General features: G+C 39.1%; 1 protein-coding gene across 8 annotated transcripts in view; it reads left to right on the forward strand.

Moving 5' to 3' along the window:
* VPS13D (vacuolar protein sorting 13 homolog D) overlaps positions 1 to 23,028 on the forward strand; it is a 236,908-nt gene that overhangs the window by 30,168 nt on the left and 183,712 nt on the right. For all 8 annotated transcript variants that reach the window (XR_009047684.1, XR_009047679.1, XM_057696667.1 and 5 more), the window contains 10 exons: positions 295 to 465; positions 1,461 to 1,591; positions 2,874 to 3,006; positions 4,974 to 7,187; positions 8,272 to 8,423; positions 10,957 to 11,988; positions 14,118 to 14,208; positions 15,773 to 15,899; positions 17,521 to 17,701; positions 22,021 to 22,203. Coding sequence is in view for 6 of the 8 variants with exons in the window: in XM_057696667.1 (XP_057552650.1) it covers positions 295 to 465; positions 1,461 to 1,591; positions 2,874 to 3,006; positions 4,974 to 7,187; positions 8,272 to 8,423; positions 10,957 to 11,988; positions 14,118 to 14,208; positions 15,773 to 15,899; positions 17,521 to 17,701; positions 22,021 to 22,203 (4,415 nt within the window). In the remaining 2 variants the exon portion in view is untranslated. The remainder of the gene's footprint in view (positions 1 to 294; positions 466 to 1,460; positions 1,592 to 2,873; positions 3,007 to 4,973; positions 7,188 to 8,271; positions 8,424 to 10,956; positions 11,989 to 14,117; positions 14,209 to 15,772; positions 15,900 to 17,520; positions 17,702 to 22,020; positions 22,204 to 23,028) is intronic.

Consider the following 23,028-nt stretch of genomic DNA (forward strand, 5'->3'; position numbering starts at 1 on the left):
TTGGAGACTGCCTCGTGCTCTCCCTCAACCTGTGTGTGACTGGGGCAACTTGCAGGGCCTCCGGGTCCTGGGTTATGTGATGGGAGTGAACACAACAACGTGGTCTTGGAGGAGTCCTGTTGACAGTTAGTCAATCCTTATTAGGTTCTCTGTTTCATAAAATTTTCATGAATGAGAACTAATTGGAAAATCATTGAGAAGATGTCTTTTTCTCTCATAATTCCTTACCGGTTATCAAGAATAAAATAATTGTTTTGCTGTCTTCCATTTTCCTTCTCTGGTTCTTTCCTTTAGCTGCAGACCCCGACGACCCGGTTTTTGAGATGCTATATGAGAGAAATCCAGCGCACAGCCATTTTGAGAGGCGGCTGAATGTCAGCACAAGGCCCTTGAACATCATTTATAATCCCCAGGCTATTAAAAAAGTAGCAGACTTTTTCTACAAGGGAAAGGTTCATACCTCAGGTTAACTTTTTTGTTTGTTTGATCTTATGTTACTTTCTAAAGACATCTTTCTTGTCGTTTCCGGGACAAGGGTTATTATACATTCAGGTGACCTTGTAGCGGTAGAACAGGCCTGCAGAGTAAGTGGATAGGGTTGTCCTTAGTTACTGAATCAAAGTGGATGTCCTTGAAAAGTTACTCTTCCAAGAGGAATCAATAGCCTTAATATTTTGTCTTTCTTTTCCTTCATTTAGCATGCATTTAAAATACTTTCCATTCCATTAGGACAGTGGTTTCCTTGCCCACCCAGGATACTTTAGGCCAGAGAATTTAGGAGGAATGTTCAGTTTCCTCCTAGATGACAGGATCAGCGGTCTGTTCTACTCGTTTGGTGCAGCATTAAATATTGCAGAGTTGATCATTGCACTCTCCTGTGTCATCACTGATTTGCTTATGCTTTCTTTTGTTGCGAAAAAAGGTTTGAGACAGTATGTGCAGAAAAAGAACGTCTGTTGACAGGAAAATTAAAAAAAACAATAGTACTTTGCTAAATGTATCCCATCTCCTCTTCTTCATAACAATTGTTTTAATTTTTGGTCCAGTTTTTTGAGTCTTTTCATGTCAGCAGTGGCCTTAAGTGTCTTGGCTTCATTGCTCTGTCACTGAGATAGAATGTAGAAGATATATGCTACTTCTAAATTCCAGTTTCTCTTTAAGTGTAATGTCATGCTTTTAAGGATTTTGAAATATAATAGTTTGAACTCTTTCAGAAAATGGTCCTAGAAATTCTGGTAACTTAGGTACCCTTTCCTCATGTACTGCCTTTCTGCGTGTGGCTGCCCCTCACCGGTCTTCTCCTGATTTCTGTACCAGCTCAGGTTGGAATAAGGAACTGTTGTTGTGCAGACTATTTGTTAGCTTTGGCGGAAATTCCTGGTGAGAATAGATGTTGCAGCACTTTCTTTCACCCAGCCATTTGAAAATTCTGACTCTCCTATATATTTCCAACCTTGCAGGTTTTGGTTATCAGTCTGAGCTTGAGTTGAGAGTGGCTGAAGCTGCCCGAAGACAGTATAACAGGCTGAAGATGCAGACCAAGGCAGAAATCCGACAAACTCTTGATCGTTTGCTCGTGGGTGATTTCATTGTAAGTGGATGTAATAGACACTCTTTTTGGGGGTCGGGAAGAGGAGGGCATTCTTTCTGTCAAGTTCTTTACCTATAGTAGGTAGACATGCTTGTGTCAATTACACTGAGTAAGTAAACTGAACCTAACTTATCAGCTAGCAAAAAATGAAATCCCATGTCTTTTACAGTCAGAATTTAGTAAAGAAAAACAATTGACTGAGACTAGATAATATTTCTTCCTTATACCCATCTTGGAACACCGTCAAGACTCATCTTTGTTCCATTTTCTAGACCTGACATTTTGTAAATATTTCACTTAAGAACACCCCCTTTCACTTACTATTATCAGAAGAAAAACAAGTGGACTGATCCTCAGTTTTGATTCCTGGGAACTGTGGTCACTTTGTGACGCTAAGTGACCAGCTGATAAGGCGAGCCAAGAAACATGTCAGCAGTCCAGCGGAACTGGGTTTCTGACCCTGTGGCCTGAAGGTGCACTGCCCAGACACAGCAGTAGGGGGAGCAGTCGGAATGCGGCCGCTCTTGGATGTGCGTAAGGGATGGCAAAAGTGTTCAGAGGACAACGTTTCAGGGCATGTAGTGTGGGGTGGAGAATTTGTCCTGTTTTTTGTTTTTGCATGTGTTTCAACACAAATTACATTTAGTGTCTTCTGATTATCTTAGACCGGGGGTTTCATTTTGATAGTATTTATATAAATTAGCTTTTACTACATATAGTTATATAAATTAGTTTCTTACTACATATAATTCTTTTTGATAGCATTTATATAAATTAGCTCATTTTAGTTGCAGGGAAGAACCATTAACAAATTCATGAATTGGTCTATTTTTTATATTTCAAATGTCAAAGCTGATGTTTTTCACTAAGATATTTTGACCTGAAAGTTCATGGTTAGCAATGTCCATGAATAAATAAAAATATTCGGATTTCTACATTTATTTGAACTGTATAATTTCTATAGTACTTTATTAAGTCCTAGATATTTAGAAATAAGACCTGTCTTAAACCATTGATCATCAAAATCAAAGACAAACAACCCCCCCAAACCAGTAATTTGTGAACTTTTTTTTTCCCACTTCAGTTATTTGCCTGTGGTAATGTCTCAAATACTTAAGCATTTGGGTCCACTTTTGTTTTAAATGTTTTACTTTAATACCATAGACCATTAGTTCATCCACTGACCCTAGTGTGGCTTTCAGGAAGGCTTGAGCCCCAGCGAGTAAAGCTGTCCACTGTCAGCGGTTGCAGTTCAAGGTTATTTAATTGTTTATTTTCATAGGAGGAGAGTAAACGGTGGACTGTGCGACTAGACATTTCTGCCCCTCAAGTGATATTTCCTGATGATTTCAAATTCAAGAATCCTGTGTTGGTTGTTGTGGATCTAGGAAGAATGCTGTTGACCAATACCCAAGGTACAGTGTGAATGTGAAGTAGTGAAGACCTGTCTTGGTAGATTGATCTGTCTCTCTGTGCTGAACCAAGTAAAGCTTAAAAAAAGATTTATTTAACATTTTTTAACTCCAAAGCTCACTTGTTACTTTCTTATTAATAGCTTTATTGAGATACATTTGAAAATGTACAATTCAGTTGTTTTTGGTATATTGATAAAATTGTGCAACTCTGTTGTCTAATTCCAGAACTTTTTCATTATTCCAAGAAGACATTCTAAACCCATAAGCAGTTATTCTCCATTACCACCTCTCCCAGTCCTTGCTAACCACTCATCTCTCTGTCTCTAGGGATTTGCCTTTTCCAAACAGTTCATACGAATGGAATTGTATAATATGTGACCTTTTATGTCTGACTTCTTTCACTTAGCATAATGTTTTCAAGGTTTATCCATGTTGCAGCCTGTATCGATATTCCCTTCCTATTTGTGGCTGAATAATGTTCCTTTGTATGAATATACTACATTTTATTTATCCATTCACCAGTTGGTGAACTTTTGGCTATTGTGAGTGGTGCTGGTGTGAACATTAGTGTGTAGACATATTTCAGTCTCTTGGGTTTATTTCATTGGGGAATTGCTGGGTCATATGGTGACTCTGTGTTTAACATTTTGAGGACGTGCCAGATTGTCTTCTAAAGTGGCTGCACCTTTTTACTATCTCACCAGTGTTGTATGAAGCTTCCAGTTTCTCCCCACTTCCTCAACATTTGTTGTTTTTACTTTTTTGGCCGTGCCACGCGGCTTGCGGGATCTTAGTTCCCTGACTAGTGATTGGTGAACCCGGGGCACGCACGGCAGTGAAACCGCCGAGTCCTAACCACTGGAGCACCAGGGAATTCCCAGCACTTGTTATTATCTGTCATCTGCATTGTAGCCATTTTTATGACTGTGAAGTAGTATCTCACTGTGGTTTTTATTTGTATTTCTTATCTAATGTTTTGTATTTTGAGAAACATTATTTCTCAGTACATAATTTCAGGAATAGAGATTTAATTTATTTAGGGATATTAGGGACATACTAAAAAGACTCCTGGAAGGTAATTTCATTACTATTATTAGATCCAAAAAATATTCATTGTTTACCTTAAGATGGGAAAGAGGAAAGAGAGCTTTCATGGGATAAAAGAGACTGAGGAAGCTTATCAGTCTCAACCTTATCTTATTTCATTGAAAGACCAGAAGAGGAGAGGAGGGTAGAGGATTTGATCAGGAGTGGAAAAGTTTGCCCTAAGGGGAATGTGAAAAGGGAATTGCATCTGCAGAAAAGGATCACACATCACAGAGAGCACCTACTTGAATTCATAAAACACAAACATGGAACAGAGACATAGGTGCCCAACCGCAGTGGTGTGTTTTTGTGGTTGTCCTGGCACTGCTCAGGTACAGAGGAGAGGGGTTACGAGTGTGAAGTCTGGGGCTGGAACATGACATAGTGAGCAGTTACTGCTTGCCAAGCACTGATCTAGGCACTAGGAGTATTGTATTGAGGAAGGCAGAGGAGACCTCTCTTCTTTTGGAACTTTCTAGTGGGGCGGTGGGAGACAAAATGAACACATCCACGAATACAGGAAAAAGTAAGCAAATATGGAGAGTGATGTAAGAAGGGTTGGTGATGGCAGCTCAGATGGGGGGGCAGGTGTCAATTTTGGGCAGCAGGTTGTTGGTTTTTGCACCCTGATGTGTGTTCTTAATGTTAGCAGGTCTCCATCTTTTCTCATGCTCATATGCTTTTACTCTTTGTGTTTTCATTTCCAGATCAATAGATAAGTTCATGCTGAGTAAATGGTAAATACAGAATATTATGCTTAGAGTTTTCACCCATTTCTTTATTCAGTTGGGGTTGTTGATTCTCTGCTCTTCTTAACTGTCACATTAAAGGGAAGAGGAAGGAAAGAGCAGACACATACTTTGAATCTCCTCTTTTTGTAGATGACTCCAAGGGGAAGAGTGGGGAAGAGCCAGCATCCGAAGAGAATGGGTGCAGTGATGACGAGTATAGGACCCCCCTGGCCACACCTCCTGGTGCCCCGCCTCCCGAGACAGGCAGCAGCAACGGGGAGAAGACACCTCCGTTTTCTGGGGTTGAGTTCAGTGAAGAGCAGCTTCAAGCACATTTAATGAGCACGAAGATGTATGAGAGGTACTCGCTGTCCTTTCTGGACCTCCAGATCATGGTTGGACGAGTGAAGGACAACTGGAAGCACGTCCAGGATGTTGATGTGGGACCAACCCATGTGGTTGAGAGATTCAATGTCCACCTACAGTTAGAACGCCGATTGATTTATACTTCAGATCCCAAGTACCCTGGAGCTGTGCTCTCAGGCAACCTACCGGACCTAAAGATCCACATCAATGAAGATAAAATATCTGCGTTAAAGAATTGCTTTGCTCTCCTGACCACCCCAGAAACAAAGACTTTTGACACTCAGATTAAAGACAAGCTATTTCCCCAAGAGGGACAGAGGGGAAGTCTGCAAGACTCGGTGATGAATTTAACCCAGAGCATCGTGATATTGGAGCAGCATACCCGGGAGGTTCTGGTGGAGTCACAGCTCCTCCTGGCTGAGTTTAAAGTGAACTGTATGCAGCTGGGTGTTGAGAGCAATGGCCGGTACATTTCTGTGCTCAAGGTGTTTGGTACCAACGCTCACTTTGTGAAGAGGCCTTATGATGCTGAAGTCTCCCTCACTGTTCATGGTTTGCTTCTAGTGGACACCATGCAGACATATGGTGCTGATTTTGACCTTTTGATGGCCTCCCATAAGAACTTGAGCTTTGATATCCCAACAGGAAGCCTCCGGGATAGCAGGGCCCAGTCTCCTGTCTCTGGATCCAATGTGGCCCACCTCACTAACGCTGCCACACTAAATGACCGATCAGCCTCTAGTATTTCTCTTGACAGAATTCTCACCAAAGAACAAGAGTCCCTCATAAAATTGGAATATCAGTTTGTGAGTTCAGAGTGCCCATCGATGAATTTGGACAGCACTCTTCAGGTGATTTCATTACAGGTGAATAATTTGGATATCATCCTAAATCCAGAGACAATTGTGGAGCTGATTGGCTTTCTTCAAAAATCCTTTCCCAAGGGAAAAGATGACTTGAGTCCTCAACCTTTAATGACTGATTTTGAAAGGAGCTTTAGGGAACAAGGAACCTACCAATCTACATATGAACAAAACACGGAGGTTGCAGTGGAAATCCACAGACTTAACCTACTGCTCCTTCGGACAGTGGGTATAGCAAATGGAGAAAAATACGGTAGAAAAATTGCAACAGCAAGTATAGGTGGCACCAAGGTTAACGTTTCCATGGGCAGCACATTTGACATGAATGGGTCTCTTGGCTGTTTGCAGCTTATGGATTTGACACAAGAGAATGTTAAGAACCAATATGTTGTCAGCATTGGGAATTCCATAGGCTATGAAAATATCATCAGTGATATTGGCTGCTTTGAATCTGTCTTTGTCAGAATGGAAGATGCAGCCCTCACTGAAGCTCTGAGTTTCACCCTTGTTGAGAAAGCTAAACAGGAATGTTTTCTCAACCTCAAGATGGCTTCCTTGCATTACAACCACTCTGCTAAATTTTTGAAGGAGTTGACATTATCCATGGATGAGCTGGAAGAAAATTTTCGAAGTATGCTGAAAAATGCAGCCACCAAAGTCACCACAGTCCTAGCCACCAAGACGGCTGAGTATAGTGAGATGGTATCACTCTTTGAAACTCCAAGGAGGGCCCGGGAACCCTTTTTCTTAGAAGAAAATGAAACATACGGGTTTGGCCTAGGTGCCTCTCATTCTGACACTGTAAAGCTGATCTTGAACATAAACATTGAGTCACCAGTTGTTTCTATCCCTCGGAAACCTGGGAGTCCTGAGTTGTTGGTAGGACACTTGGGACAGATCTTCATCCAGAATTTTGTGGCAGGAGGTGATGAATCCAGAAGTGACCGTCTGCAAGTGGAAATCAAAGACATTAAATTATATTCTTTGAACTGCACCCAGTTGGCAGGCAGAGAGGGCCCTGGGCCCGAAGTGAGCCGGGCGTTTTGCCCTCCTTCTGGGTCTGCCAGTGCCAATAGTCAAGAGGAGGCTCATTTCACTCGACACGATTTCTTTGAATCTTTGCATAGAGGTCAAGGTGAGGAGTGTGTATCTTTTGTCTCATTTTGTTTAAAGATTCCAAACCCAGCTCGTGTAAGTAGTACTTGGCTTAAAATAACAGCAAAAGCCTTTCTTTTAGAATTATCCCCCGTTAATATTTAAGAAATCAAGATAGAATTTTAATAGAATGCTTCGTATTAGGTTGATATGTTTGCAACTTTTTCCATTGATTACCATATTTGGCAAAATAAGATTTTTTTTTTTAAAGTGGCCCCCTTGGGTGAGTGTTCATTCACAGGGATTCAGTGGGTGGATTTTGTTAGTGTAATATGTAATTTGGTCATATGCATCTGATTTTTTTTTCTTCCTAAGCTATAGATCTTTCCTAGTTAAATATCGTAGTCTAAGGCAGCTGGAGGGATTGACAGAAGTAAAATATGAAATTTAGTCTGTGGGTGTTATGTTTTCCTTTGAGTATCCTGCCATCTTCTGTAATGGCTTGGTCCAGGATTCTTGGAATACAATGCCTGCTTGTGTTCTCAATCTGATCTGCTAAAACCCAACAGTTCAATTGATGTGGTATCCACAGAAATCAGGTCAGCCCTGGTTTGCTTTATTGATTGGTGAAGAAATTATTGCCTTTGAGAACTTCTCCTATGGTTCTCAGATGTTCATTCACTGATTCATTTACATACTTACCAAAAGATTGCTTTCTCTGCTTGGGTTAAAAGTTGTCCACCTAGAACCTTACATTGTCCTTGATTCTGATTTAGGCCCAGTAAAAGGGATCCATCTAAAGCTGAGCATGGATGAGCAATTTGGTTTGGAAAAGGCCAGCCTAGGAGGTTAATGTGGACCCTGGCCTGGGTTAATGTTCACTGCACCATATTTTGAAGCCACCAAGTGGAGCATGTCATGAAGATAACTGTTTCTTTTTGTGCATAAATTTGTCTTATACCTCTGCTTGCTCTGAGTTTTGGTCTTGGGATGGTTACCAAAGTTTGCACTCAATCATAGACCCCAGGTGTCAGGCTAACCATCTCTCCTGGTCTAAGAGCAGCCAGCAATAATGCAGTAAATAAAAGTGTTTCCAGTCTGTCATTTCCTCTCTCTTATGCCAGCTTTTCACATCCTAAACAACACGACCATTCAGTTTAAACTGGAGAAGATCCCTATAGAGAGAGAATCGGAACTGACTTTCTCCCTTAGTCCAGATGACCTGGGAACTTCTAGCATCATGAAAATTGAAGGAAAATTTGTCAATCCGGTTCAGGTAAACACATTATTGATTTTTATGTCAGAATAGTTGAAGTCATGTAATTATTTTACATTTGTATTATATACATGTTATATTTATGTTTTATTATATTTTGTATATAGAAAATGTTGGAAGGAAGATATATAAGTTCAAAGAGATATTATTCATGCATATTATTGTCAATAACTTGTTACAGTGAACATAGGATCCTTTTGTCGTGTCCTTCTATCACTGGGGAATCAGTCTTATTAGCCTTCTTCATGTGGAGGAGGGTTGAATTATATAGAGGAAGAGGGCAAATCCTTAATTCCATTGCCATTAAGAAATGAGGAAAAATATTGCTTAAAAAGTCAGAGTCTCTCTTTCCCAGGAGAATATAATTCTTGTCACACTTTTGACATATTTGGCCCAGCCTGTTAAACAATCTGATAATCTGAGCTGTTGACAGATCCTTTCAAGGGAGAATTAGTCTTGCCCTCATTGAAATGAAATGGTCCGGGGTGTGTGTGTGTGAGAGAGAGAGACAGACAGAGAGACAGAGAGAGAGAGATGGGTATGTGTGTATACATCTGTCATTCTTTTTCTTTCAAAAGTGTCATTTTTCCTGCTTTCACAGGCATGAGAGCGAAAAGCATAACATTGTAAAACAGCAAGGACAGGCAGGATCTTAGGACAGTGGACCCTGGCCTTGGGCAGTAATTGGTCACTAGTCTGTCTGGCAGCTGTTCTGGAGTAACCCAGGAGTGCTGTTAACAGAGCATGTGTACCTTTTGACTTCAGTGGTTCCTGGATTTGGGTCTCTGGGTGAGAGAACTTTCCCCAAAGCTTTTCCTTTTTGGCTTTTAAGCTTTTTCCTTTTTCTCTTTTAAACTTTTGCCTCATCAGTGGTGGTTACTTAGGATGAATTTTTCACCTTAAATCTGGCACATAATATGAATTCTATTGGATTATATTGACTTATTATTTTTATGGTTACCATTGACTTACTGTTGTTTTTGATGAAAATCTTAAATTATAAGTAATTATTTGAATTATTATGTAATAGTTTAGTACTAGATTTAAATAATGAAAAAATATTTTATTATGAAAGATTTTAAAAGTAGACAGAAGTAGAATAGTCTAATAAACCTCGTGTACCCATCACTCAGATTCAACAATTACCAAGGTTTTGCCACATTTGTCTTGTCCATTTTTTTTTCCCTTTGGGGAAATATTTTAAGGCAAATCCCAGACCTCATGCGATTTTTAACCCTATATATTTGGAATGTATCACTACAAACTGTGCATTTAAAAAAATAACTATGATGCTATTATCATGCTTTACAAAATTAATGATTCCTTGATATCATCTGAATTTTAACCCATTTTCAGATTTCAGAGACATTTTTGATTATTTCAGAAATGTCTTTTCACTTTTGGTTTGTTTGAATCAGGATCCAAACATTGCATTTGGACGCTACATCTTGTGGGTCTCGATTCATTTAGTTTCCCTGTCACTTTCTTCCCCCCATGACATTATTTTTTTGGGAAAACTAGGTCAGTTGCCCTGCAGAATGTCCCACATTCTGGATTTGGCTGTTAGTCTGTGGTGTCACTGAACTGTGTCCTTCCCCCACCCCCCCAATTTTCTGCAGATTGTAACTTAACTCTGCAGGTTTAACTGGATTCAGGCTTTTTTTTTTTGTTTTTTTGGCCAGAACATTTCAAAGGCGGTGCAGTGTACTTTATATCAGGAGGCACGTAATGTCTGATTGACTATCAGTGGTGCCAAAATTGTTGATTGTGTTCAGGTGGCAAGAACCTGATCTCTCCATTAACATTCCCTGTCAGTCACTCGTATAACGTCTTATGCTGCGGATAACTGTGGTGGGATACGTTATTTATTTAGGTGTTACAAAATGATCACCTTCCAATTCTGTCTTTTCTATATCTGTTTGGAATTTCTCTGTTAAAAATTATCCTTAAGTAAATAAAAAACTTCCCTGAAAACAGTTGTAATAAGAAATTATAATTAAAAACAAAGTAAGGGAGTAACCTCATCATCATCACTCTTATCATTAAAAAGTACTGTTTCAAGAAAAAAAAAGGAAAAAAGGGGGAAAAATGAAAAAAAAAAGTACCATTTGATCAGCTGTACTAAACATAGGTTGTTGCACTAATTGGTGATGATCGGCAAGTTTTAGAACCATGAGTCTTGTTTCTCAGTCCTAAGGTATAACCACATCAGACTTTTGGCAGTATTCCCTTCCATTTCTGTAGTTGTTTTGTGGGGTTGGAAAGCTTGATTGTGCTGATTCAGGCCTGCAATTAATAGCACTTACTGAACATTTCTTGTGTGTAGATTATTCTGTGAGGTACTTGGGGAGGGCCTATTGTGAATAGATATGGGTCAGAGAGAGGTAAGGACAGAAAAGAAACAAAAGAGATAGTTCTTGGCATCAGCTAATTTAAAACCTCTCGGGGAGAGCCATGAAAGATTTGTGGGGAGTGTGTATGAGTGCAGTTGACAATAGTAGCGGAATAACTGAATTTTTCTCTTCGAATACAGGTGGTGTTAGCAAAGCATGTGTATGAGCAGGTTTTACAGACGCTGGACAATCTCGTGTATAGTGAAGATCTGAATAAGATTCCAGCCAGTGCTGCCTCCTCACCTTGCCCTAATTCTCCTCTGCCTTCCCTCAGTACCTGTGGAGAACCTTCCATTGAAAGGAAGGAGAATGGATTGTTCAGCCACTCCAGCCTGTCTAACTCTTCTCAGAAGTCCTTGTCTGTGAAGGAGGTCAAATCCTTTACCCAGATTCAAGCCAACTTTTGTATCTCAGAGCTTCAGGTTCAGCTAAGCGGAGATCTGACTTTGGGGGCCCAGGGTCTTGTGAGCTTAAAGTTTCAGGATTTTGAGGTGGAATTCAGTAAAGACCATCCTCAGACTTTGTCCATTCAGATTGCCCTGCGCTCTCTGCTGATGGAAGACTTATTGGAGAAAAATCCAGATTCCAAATATAAGAACCTGATGGTATCTCGGGGAGCCCCTAAGCCCTCTAGCTTAGCGCAAAAAGAGTATCTCTCTCAGTCTTGCCCTTCCGTGTCCAACGTGGAGTATCCGGATATGCCTCGGTCGCTCCCTTCCCACATGGAAGAAGCTCCTAATGTCTTTCAGCTGTATCAGAGACCCACCTCGGCCTCCCGGAAGAAGCAAAAGGAAGTCCAAGACCAGAACTATCCCTTGACCCCACCTCCTTCTCCAACATTAGATGAGCCCAAGATACTTGTTGGAAAGAGTAAATTTGACGACTCCTTGGTCCATATCAATATATTCTTGGTGGATAAGAAACATCCAGAATTCTCTTCCAGTTATAATCGAGTTAATCGGAGCATTGATGTTGATTTTAACTGCTTGGATGTGCTGATCACACTGCAAACCTGGGTCGTAATACTAGATTTTTTTGGAATCGGCTCCACTGCAGACAACCATGCAATGAAGGTGCCACCTGAAGACATTCTACAAAATGTGAAGTCAGAATCAAGCACTTTAATAGAGTCTGAACTTCAGGATCCAGTTAACACCAAACTGGATCTCAAGGTATCAGTTCCCTTTGGCTCCTGTAAGTTCTAAGAATGAATGTGCACCTGTTTACTCTAGAAAATTGATCTTATTGGCAGGAGAGCTATATGGTCTTCTGGATCTCTGTTACTAAAGGGTAGACATAAATATTTTACAAAAGGTTTTAGCATTAATCCCAACCGGAGGCAGGGGAATTACATGGTTTCAGTAACTTCTTGTCGTTCCTTTGGGCTGTATAATTCAATGGAATTATCTGGCTTCTCTAAGCCTCCGTTTCCTTATCTTCTATCATCTAATTACGATAACTAAATGAGGGAATTATGTAAAGCACCTGGCAGCATGTCTAGTACGTAGTAGCTACTTTAAAATGTGCCTTTTATCATCATCTCACTCTCACTCAGAATGTTACTGGCTTTTATTGAGAGCAGCAGTACAGGCATTAAGAACGAAGTCTCCACTGTCTGACTGCCTGGATTTGAATCCTGGCATTTTTGTTGTAACCATACAGCTGTGTGGCTGTGGACAAATTATTTAACCTCTTTCTCTCTCAAGTTTTTCATCAATAAACGGAGGGTGTTTAATGGTGCCTATGTCATCGGGTTGTGAAGATTCAATGAGATGATCTAGGTAAGGCCCTCCTCACATGCAAGGCAAAAATGATCATTCAGTGAATGGCCTTTTCCTCCCAAGCAGTTGTCTTGTAGACACTGAGTGAGTGTCCCCTAGAGTGTTCCACATTCTGGATTTGTCTCTCTGTTTACTTATGGTACCATTTGACTTCTTTTATCCTCAAATTTTAGAAATAAAAGCTCTAGAGACTTGATCAGATTCAGGTTCGACTTTTTGGTAAGAACACTTCATAGGTGGAGCTGAGTGCTTCCTGTTGCATTACACCAGGAGGTCTGCAACATCCGGTCATCCCACTTTTAGTGATGCTAAAATCCATGCTAGGAGTGGGCTCAGGTGGTGACAGCTGGATTCCTCCAAACAAAGCATTTTAGACCCATTATATACATTATTTTGGTGATTGAGTAACTAGAGGTTTTTTACTTCCCCCTTCATGATAATCTCATTCCCTTGAGATCCTTCTGTCGTCCGTGTCCAAAGACCACTGCAAGGGGACCTCGGTGGCACTGGAGTGGCCCCCACAGTCATTACTCCACGTGTAATAGTTCCCTCCTTTTTTCTCTGCCTTCCCCTACACATGTTTTTTCTTCTTCCTTTCCTTCTATTATTTTCTTTCTTTTTCCATTCATCAGACAGGCACTGAGCACCTACTTTGCGGTAGGCATTAAGGATAAAGGGGCGAGTATCGCTGGGCTCTGCCACTTGGGAGCAGAGTATGAGTTGGGGTCTGATCTGCTCTCTGTCTCCTCTTCTCTCCTTCTTTCTCTCCTTCCTTCTCTTCAGCCAGTGCCTTCCCGTAGCGATGACACTCAGAGGTACCTGTCTCAGTAAATCGTAGGCATAGAGTCCTTTTTGTAGTTAAAATGTCAGTATACAATGCAGGATTTATTTGTTTCAAAGAATGCTGTTCCCAAGGCAGAGGATTTTGGTTTTCTTCTACTTAGAGTTGTCTCTGGGAAAGAAAATCTTTGATTGTGGTTCCTAAGTGAAGTCCCTGTTGGTCACCAGGGATTTCCATTAAATACTTGTCCAAAGATGTTAAACATTAAGGGTGTTTATTGTTTTGCTTCGACAAATTTCTTAAGGTGGATTTAATGAATCTGAGTGATTACAGAATAGTGCAATATTAGAGATGAATGCAAAAAGGAGAAAAATTATTTTATAATGTAAAACATTTCACTAGCAAAGACTAGACAAGGCCAAAAAAAAAAAAAAACCTGAAAAACAAAAAAACCAGACAACAACAAAAACAGAAAAGAAAAAAGAAAAACAAAAATTAAACAAAACAGAATAGACGAGGCACCCATAGAGAAGACCCCACAGGACCTGGGTTTTAGATTGCCTAGTCGAGTTCCTTCCTCTCAGCTCTCTCCTCTTACTACGGTTTGGCTGACTAAGAAAAGCTGAAATGAATTTGACATCAGTAAAATAAAAGCTTTACCTTCAAATTTCCTGAGGCTTTCAGCGTCACCTTTTCCCCCCGTAATAATTCACTTTTGCTCTACTTCCTGTGTTCTCAGGTTCATTCGCTCTCTCTTGTGCTGAATAAGACCACCAGTGAGCTTGCTAAAGCGAATGTATCGAAATTAGTGGCACACCTGGAAATGATTGGTAAGTGGGGAAGATCAGACTTGCAGAGTCTGGGAGGAATTGGAGCATCCCCCTCACGAAACTCACGGTCCTCACAGGCTGAGTAAGGTGTGGCGCAGGGGCTTGCTTGTGGTTACTGGTCTGGCCGTGAGTTGCGGTGATGGTTCCCAGTTACTGGCTTATGGGTCAGAATCACCTGCGTAGCTTCTTAGAAATGCAAATATCTGGCACGACGCCTTCCCCAGCCCAAGAATCTGATTCTGTAGGTTGGGATGGGGCCCTGGCATCTATTTGTGTTTTAAAAAAACTATCTGGGTGACTATATAATTTCTTTGTCTAAAAGTAGGACATTTTTGAGAGTGAAAAGGGGGCATTATTAATAATTACAGGTGGGAAACAGGCATATAACAGGGCTGTCTCTGGGAAACCAGGGCACATGTTCAGTCTTGCCATAATTGGGGGGAGCCACCAATAGGGGATGGTTTAGGCAGGGGGATATTGTAGCAGAGCTGGCATTCTTTCTAATGGGACCCTATAGGTTGGAATTTCTAGTAGAGCACAAGTGATGAGCGACGTCAAATTCTAAATCAGAGAGATTTATAAAGTGTGCATAAAATACTGCTCCTTCCTTAAGCAGCTGGTAATAAGGAAGATTGCAGAGCTCAAGTGTTGACTCTTTAGTAAAATTTGAATGTCTTTTGGGAAGGGATGAACTAAAATTGAGGTTCCATGTCTGGTGTAAATTAATTTATAAAAGTTTCCTAGAAGAGATAGGTCTTCAGAATTGGGAGAAGCTTGGGTATTTTTGTTAGAGAACATTAGCAGTCAAGGGTCAGTATGTGTCTTCAGTTCATTGGGAGCAGAACTAGCCTGCCAAATATATACACCTGAGTCATTGTTTTGTAACACTAATTATGGTGATAAAATGTGTTTTACAGAAGCAATGGTTCAGAATATTTCTTTTTGGTATCCACACTGTGTTAAGAATGGTTCGTATGGGTTCACACCCCAGGTGTACATGTTTCAACATTTCTTCTTTCTTCTACCCACCTTCCAGGGACTTCACTTGTGTAAAACAAGAATAGTTTCAAATCTATGTCTCCAGTGTCTATCTCATTAATTTTGCCTTTTAATTAAATCAAACTAAAACCCATTTTTTTATTGCTGCTTGATTAACTAACATACCACCAGCACTTCCTCCTTTATTCTTTTATCCATAGTACAAAATAGACCTTATGATATTTCACTAATTCTAATTAGTGGTCTGATTTCAGAAGAGATCACATTTCTATCTGTATTTGTAAATGTTTTATCCTTTAAATTGTGTATGCGTTTAATTTCTTTCTCCTTGCAAGTGTTAAAGTGATGCTGCAGTATTATTTCAATCCCTTTGAACTTCTGCATTGAGACTATCTAAAGATATTCTTCTGGGTGTACTGGAATACGAACATTTGCTTTTGACATTTCATTTTATTAAATGGTGTCAGCTCTGAGACATGTATATTAATGTTTGTTTCAGGCAAATTTAAGGTGTGTGACAGAAAAAAGATACATGAGAATCTGTTCTAATTTTTAACATTCCTAGAAGGAGACCTGGCCTTACAGGGAAGCATTGGGAGCCTGTCTCTGAGTGACCTTACATCCCACGGAGAATTCTACAGAGAACGGTTCACTACAAGTGGGGAAGAAGCACTCATCTTCCAGACTTTCAAGTAAAAATATTGGTCATTTCTCATGTAACATTTTGTCATAAGTGCTTGCTGTTTCAAATTCTTGTTGGCTAAAAAATGAAGAAAAGTTTAAAAAAATTGTAACATCTTATGTGACATTGATTTGATCTAGTTGTGAGGAATCCTGATTTGTATAAAAGTAGATCTGCGTTGAAGTGGGCCTCTCAGCCTGAATACGTAAATAGGATGTGATTGGAATAATTGTGGTTATTATTATAGTCTGGTTTCACACCAACTTATGTAACTTTGAGCAAGTCAGTCTCAGTGCATCAGTTTTTCTATCGAAATATTGAGGGGACTATGTTAGATCAATTGCCATCTAGCTCTAAATGTTCTGGAATGATTTCAGCCTGAGATAGTTGTTGACGGTATGGGTTTTAAATTACATTATGCATTTTTCCTGGTATAAACACAATCTATATTCAATTGTAGAATTTAGAAGGTATTTTTTGGCGTATGTAGTTATTAAAGAATGGTTTTCTCAGAAAGCAGAAAGTTTAAAAGGGTGGTTTTTCAGCCTCTCGGGGAGCTGTTAGAAAATATAGATATCCAGCTCTGCCCCCAAATACTCTGGTCTGCGGTGGTGCTCTTTTTTTCTTTTTTTCAAACTTGCCAAAGTGATTTCTTAAAAAATTTTTTGACTGTGCTATGTGGCATGTGGGATCTTAATTGCCCAACCAGGGATCAAACCCATTCCCTCCTGTGTTGGAAGCAGAGTCTTAACCACTGGGCCACCAGGGAAGTCCTGCCAAAGTGATTTTAATGTTCAGCCAGAGTTGAGAAAAACGGCCCCTAAAGATGCCTCAGAACTTTTTCTTTCATTTCCAGAGGAAGTATATCATACTCTTCTGAGAATTTAGTTTGGTTTGTTTGTATTGTTACCTACCACAGTGGCATGGTTCTCTAATAAATGAGATAATTAGTGTAAAAGTCTCAACTCTCTGCCTGGCACACAGTAGGTGCTCAGCTAGTATGAATTCCTTTCTCCAGTGACTGTGTCCTGTATGATAATTTATTATTATGGCATCATGTTCCATTAAGTTTAAAACCATTTGTAAAAGTTTTTTAATTTATCTGTGAATGTAGATGCTAAAACTCTTTGGCCTGCATTTACTGAAATAAAAAGAAGACTTTTTTCAGCTTCCAGAAGACAGGTTGCCCCAGAAACTTTGGTTCTGTTGCTTAATTTTCTTTACCAATTGTTTCATGGTCTTGTTTTTATTACCTTTCAAGACCGTATTGTCACAGTCTTTGCTAGAGGAGTGAGCAGGAATAATCACTTTTCCTTAAAGGCAGGGAAAAAGAGGCTCAGGTGAAAGGTCTGAACCACAGGTGGCTTCTGAGTGAGTTCTGGAATCAGGAGTGAATTCAGCGCCCAGAGCCCTGGCCATCATGCTAGACTTTTACTTACCATCCTCAACACATGGTGGAAGCTTAGAAAGGAAGTAAGAATTGGAGTTTGTTTTCTAAAACTTGACTATGGATTTCCATTTTAATAGGTAAAGCTGTTTTCTAGGGAAACCCCTAAGTCAACCCAAGTTTTCTTCAAATACTAATTTGCACCCTGCTGCTGTCTGAGTCACATTTTTGCCCTTCCTCCTAGATATGGCCGTCCTGACCCCCTGCTCCGGAGGGAGCATGACGTTCGAGTGAGCCTCCAGATGGCCTCCGTGCAGTACGTGCACACCCAGCGCTTCCAGGCGGAGGTGGTGGCCTTCATCCAGCACTTCACTCAGCTGCAGGACGTGTTAGGGCGCCAGCGCGCAGCCATTGAGGGGCAGACGGTAGGTTTCCAGTTTGACCGATCAGTAGAACTTTTAAATCTCTAGAGATAAATCTGGAAATTTTCACTGAAAGAAGTGAAGGTAATTAAGTAATCTTAAGCTTATTAATGTCCTCCATGTAGCTGATTATCTGTAGCAGTCTTACTGTAATCAGAGAGCTTATATTCCTTATTTATTGCATCATGTTTTAATTTCCTTCAAAGTTTAGCTTTAGCTTGCTCTAAAAAAGATAAAAAGTTTATGGATAACACTTAAGATGCTGGTTCCTTTTAAGACTTCAGTGGGGGTACTCCTGGAAAGTGGTCCCAAAGAACATATCTATTATAAAAAAGAGGGTTTTTTCTCCAGCTTCTTAGTTCATGGCACTCTTAAATGTCTTGAAAGTTTTTTCTGTGACACATCCTAGGCCAAAAGAAACACCTAATAGTCTTTCCATTTCCAAAGTAATTAAGTCTAAACAACTTAATAAGTACATATGTCCAACAACTTAGTAGCTGTTTGAAAAAATAACATGTAAGTGAAAAATGATATTTTTATTTCACTCTTAAATAACCATAATTACTTCCTAGTAGGATGTATGTGCCTCTTGGGCACTGAACAGCTTCTCACACTTGAAATCAGGTTGAACATCACAACCCTCATTTCCTTTTCCACATTTATTTTCTCATGGTAGTTGCTTTTTATCGCAGTAACTGCTTAAGACCCAGCTTTGCAAAGATGTGACATCATTGAAAGGAATGTAGCATGATCTAACATCGAGTGTGAACCACCTCAAGCTGGTAGTTTGTGCAGTGTCCAACAGATGATGTGTTTCCCTCAAAGATTTAAAATGTCCTGGCAGTGCACCTGTGAGTGTGACGCAGCTTCCCGTGGTGTCTCGGCACAGTTTGGGAACCACAGAAAACAGTTGCAGTGTACTTAGTTCTTTGTAAAACTGGTTATTTATTTTTAAGCTTTATTAGGTAAGAGATTATAATTTGTCTTTATAGTGGCAACATTTAAAAATTTTATGTTTTAATTTAAAAAATTTTGAGTATGTTATATATTGTTTTAGTACAGAATCAAAGTAAAAAAGGGCATTTGGAGGAAAGTCTCTTTCTCAGTTACTTTTCCTCAGCTGCCCAATATCTGTCCTTGGCAGCAAGCAATGTTACTGGTTTCTTGTGTATTTTGTTATAGAGAATGTATTTTTTTGAAATATAAAAGTAGTACAAATTATAGGGAATCTGGAAAAAAATATGTTTTCTAGCACCATAGCTATGTTTTATTTTCATCTTTTTTCCCTATACACATTTCCATGGTTATAATTATGGAGTATGTAAGCTTTTTTTCTCTCTTTAGAAACTTAAAAAAATAATCTAGTATTTGATACACACAAAAGAATATCTGTAGCGTGTATGTAAATTACAAAGTGTGACCATAGAATGAACATCCATGAACCCACCATCAAAATAAAAATTAAAACACGACTAAGACTGTTGCATATGGTCCTTCCCTATCTCATTCTGTTAATGCCTCAGGTAACCAATCTGATTTTTGCGTCAACTAGTCCCTTTAAAATTAAAAGAAAACTTTGTATACAATATCTTTTGCTTTGCTTGTTTGACCTTTATAAAAAGGGTATTAAGTTTGCTTGTGTCCCTTCCCTAATAGTCTCCCAGCCTAATCCCTGCGTCTTGGTAGCCACTGGTCAACTTGCTATTACAACAGAATACAGCCATGTTCATACGTTTCCTTATTGTCTGTGGATGTTTTTATAGTTTTCTTGATTTGCTCCAATTTCTTATGGGTTTTTGTATCTATGCTCCTGAGGGAATTAGTTTGTTGTTTTCTTTTCTTGAAAAGGAAAGAATGCCTTTTTCTGGCTTTGGTAACTGGACAATGCTGTCCTTGTAGGATGAATTGGGAAGTGTTCCCTCTTCTAGTTTCAGAATAGTTTGTGTAGAATTGACATTATTTCTTCCTTTATATATTCTGGTTACAAGACTTTTGATATATATATATTGTGGCTATTTTCTCCCAGTCTATGGCTTTTTTCCCCATTTTCTTTGTTTTTTTTCTTTTATTAATTTATTATTTATTTATTTATTTTGGCTGTGTTGGGTCTTCGTTGCTGCGTGTGGGCTTTCTCTAGTTGTGGCGAGTGGAAGCTACTCTTTGCTGTGGTGTGCAGGGTTCTCATTGCAGTGGCTTCTCTTGTTGTGGAGTACAGACTTTAGGTGCATGGGCTTCAGTAGTTGCAGCACGTGGGCTCAGTAGTTGTGGCACATGGGCTTTGTTGCTCTGCAGCATGTGGGATCTTCCCACCCAGGGATCGGACCCATGTCCCCTGCATTGGCAGAGGGATTCTTCCCCCCGCCGCTTTTTTTTTTTTTTGGCAGATGGATTCTTAACCACTGCACCACCAGGCAAGTCCCTTTTCCCATTTCTTAATACTGTTTTTTGAAAAACAGAAGTCTTTTATTTTGATGAAGTCCAGTTTTTTTCTTTCAGGTTAGTGCTGTTGTGTTTTGCCAAAGAAATCTGCCTACCACCAGGTGGCGAAAAATTTCTCCTATTTCCTCTTTTAGAAGTGTTATAATTTTAGATCTCTTCCATTTTGAGTTAATTTTTGTGTATTTTGTGAAGCGAGGGTTGAGATTTTGTTTTCCATATGCGTATCCAGACTATTCTTTTCCCATTGAATTACGTTGACACTTCCATTGAGAATCCATACATGTATGTGTGTCTTTCTTTCTTCTCTATTCTGTTCCTTTGATTTATACTTAATTGTTTACCACCTTGTCTTGATTGCTCTTGCTTTATGGTATGTCTTGACATCAGATAGGGTAAGTCCTCCGACTTCTTTTTCAAAGATGCATTGGCTATTCTAGGTTCTTTGTTTTTCTCTATAAATTTTAGAATCAGCTTGTCTGTTTCTACAGTAAAGTCCACTAGGATCTTGATTGGGATTGCCTTGAATCCAGATATCTAGAGAATTGACATCCTAACAATATTGAGTCTTTGGATCCTTGAGTATGGTATATCTCTCCATTTAGTTAGATCTTCAGTTTCTCTCAGAAATGTTTTGTAGTTTTGGGTATACTGTTCTTACACAGTTTTTGTTAAATTTATCCCTAGGTATTTCACAATTTTGATGCTATTGTAGGTTGTATCAATTAAAAAATTTCAGTGTCCACTTGTTTATTGAAAGTTTAAGAAATATAATTGACTCATATACTGACATGTTGACGTCGTATTCTGCAATCTTGCTAAACTTAACCTGGTTCCTCTAGATTCTTTAGGATTTTCTACATAGATGATTATGTTTTCTGTGAATCAGAGAGTTTTCTTTTTTCCTTTCCAACTTATATATCTTTTTGTGTGGACTAGGACTTCCACCACATTGTTGAATAGAAGTGGTGAGAGTGGGTATGCATGCTTTGTTCCTTATCTTAGAGGGAGAACATTCTGTCTTTCACAGATGTTAACTAATATGATGTTAGCTCTAGATAGTTTGTGTGTGTTTTTAAGGAATCTGTCTATTTCGTCTGAATTGTCAGTTTGTTGGCGTTAACTTGTTCATAGGTTCCCACATCTTTTTTTACTATTTTTAAGTTCTGTAGCAATGTCCCTGACTCTTCCCTGATAGTGGTGTTTTTTTTTCCTTCCTTTTTTTCTTGATTAATATAGGTAGAGGTTTATCACTTTCATTAATCTTTTCAGATAATCAACTCATTGAGGCCTGTATTAGGCCCGTGCATGCGCTTAACAAGCATGCCATGTGCACTTGAAGAGAATGTTAAGTGGTTGTTGGGTAGAGTGTTCTATAAATGTTTAATTGATTTCTTTCCTGTTATTTATCTTTTCTAAATAACTGGTTTTTGCTCTTTACTATTTTCTTCCTTCTCCTTGGGTTTATTTTGCTTTTCTAAAGCTGGAAGCTTTATTGATTTTAAACCTTCTTTTATATAAAATAAACATTTAATGCTAAGCATTTTTCTTTTAAGTATCTTTTAAAGTGCCTTCCATGAATTTTAGTGTGCTGTGTTTTCTTTATCAGTAAGATCAAAATATCTTTTTAATTTCCCTTGTGATTTCTTCTGTGACCCATGGGTTATTTAGAAGTGTATACTCTAATTTCCAGATATTTGAGGGTTTTCCATTATCTTCTTGTTACTAATTTCTAATTTAACTCCTTGGTGTTCATAGAATATATTCTGTGTGATTTTAGTTGTTTTAGATTTATAAATTCATGAAACTTTTGGAAACTTCAGGTAATTGATTGTAAAATTAGGAAATTAATTGAACCTCTAATTCAGTTTTCCTTCTTCTTTCAGGTGAGAGATCAAGCCCAGCGCTGTTCGCGGGTTCTCCTGGATATTGAGGCTGGTGCTCCTGTTCTTCTTATCCCAGAAAGTTCCAGATCAAATAATCTAATTGTGGCAAATTTGGGGAAGTTAAAAGTCAAAAACAAGTTTCTCTTTGCTGGTTTTCCTGGGACCTTTACCTTACAAGATAAGGTGAGCAGTCAGCATCCTTTCCCTTCTCAGTTCGCCTCGCTTTGAAATGCCACTCGAAGAGTGCAGATGCTGCCAGAAGGTGATTCCTGACCACTGTTAACTTTTGTAATAGATGTGGCTGGAAGAATGTTTTTTTTGACATTTTATTAACATTCCAGTTAACCTTTAATAGAGGTGGTGTAAATTGTAACTTTTACTAACTGTATGTAGTAACTTACTTTAGCAAACGAATCAACAGCACCCTCTTTATAATGCTTTTCCTCATAGGCTGAACTCATAGTAATCAACTTTTTATACTATGTGGCTTTTTTCAGAAGACATGATTTGGCCCAAGGTTAATCTGAAGCCATTTAAAAATATCTTAAGAATAGAATTGTATGGAGTATATTGCTTTACAGTTTAAAACTACATTAGCACTTATTTCTTATAGCATGTTTGGAGGTAACTGGGACGAGGATTGCTTTTTTCATTTTACATTTGGAAAAGCTAGGACTCATTGAGAGTAAATGATGAAAATGGGAAACCCTAGTAAATCACAGACTTAGCACTGATAGGACCTTAGAGGTGCTCCCACCCATTTTTGCAGCTGAGGAGACTGAGTAACATTGCTGGAATTAGAGATGGTCTTGTGTTCTAGGTGTGTGTTTTAATGAACCTTTGCTGGTTTCCATGGCAACTGACAATAATAGCAATGCAGATAGCCAGTGTTTGTTGAATGCCTGTTATACATCAGCTCCTTACATATTTGTTCATCTTGTCCTTACTAGCAACCTGAGAGGTATTGTTAACATCATTTTTCCAGATAAAGAAATTGAGACTTAGATA

The sequence above is a fragment of the Hippopotamus amphibius genome, chromosome 1, assembly GCF_030028045.1.
Source record: "Hippopotamus amphibius kiboko isolate mHipAmp2 chromosome 1, mHipAmp2.hap2, whole genome shotgun sequence".
In the NCBI taxonomy this organism is placed as follows: Eukaryota; Metazoa; Chordata; class Mammalia; order Artiodactyla; family Hippopotamidae; genus Hippopotamus; species Hippopotamus amphibius.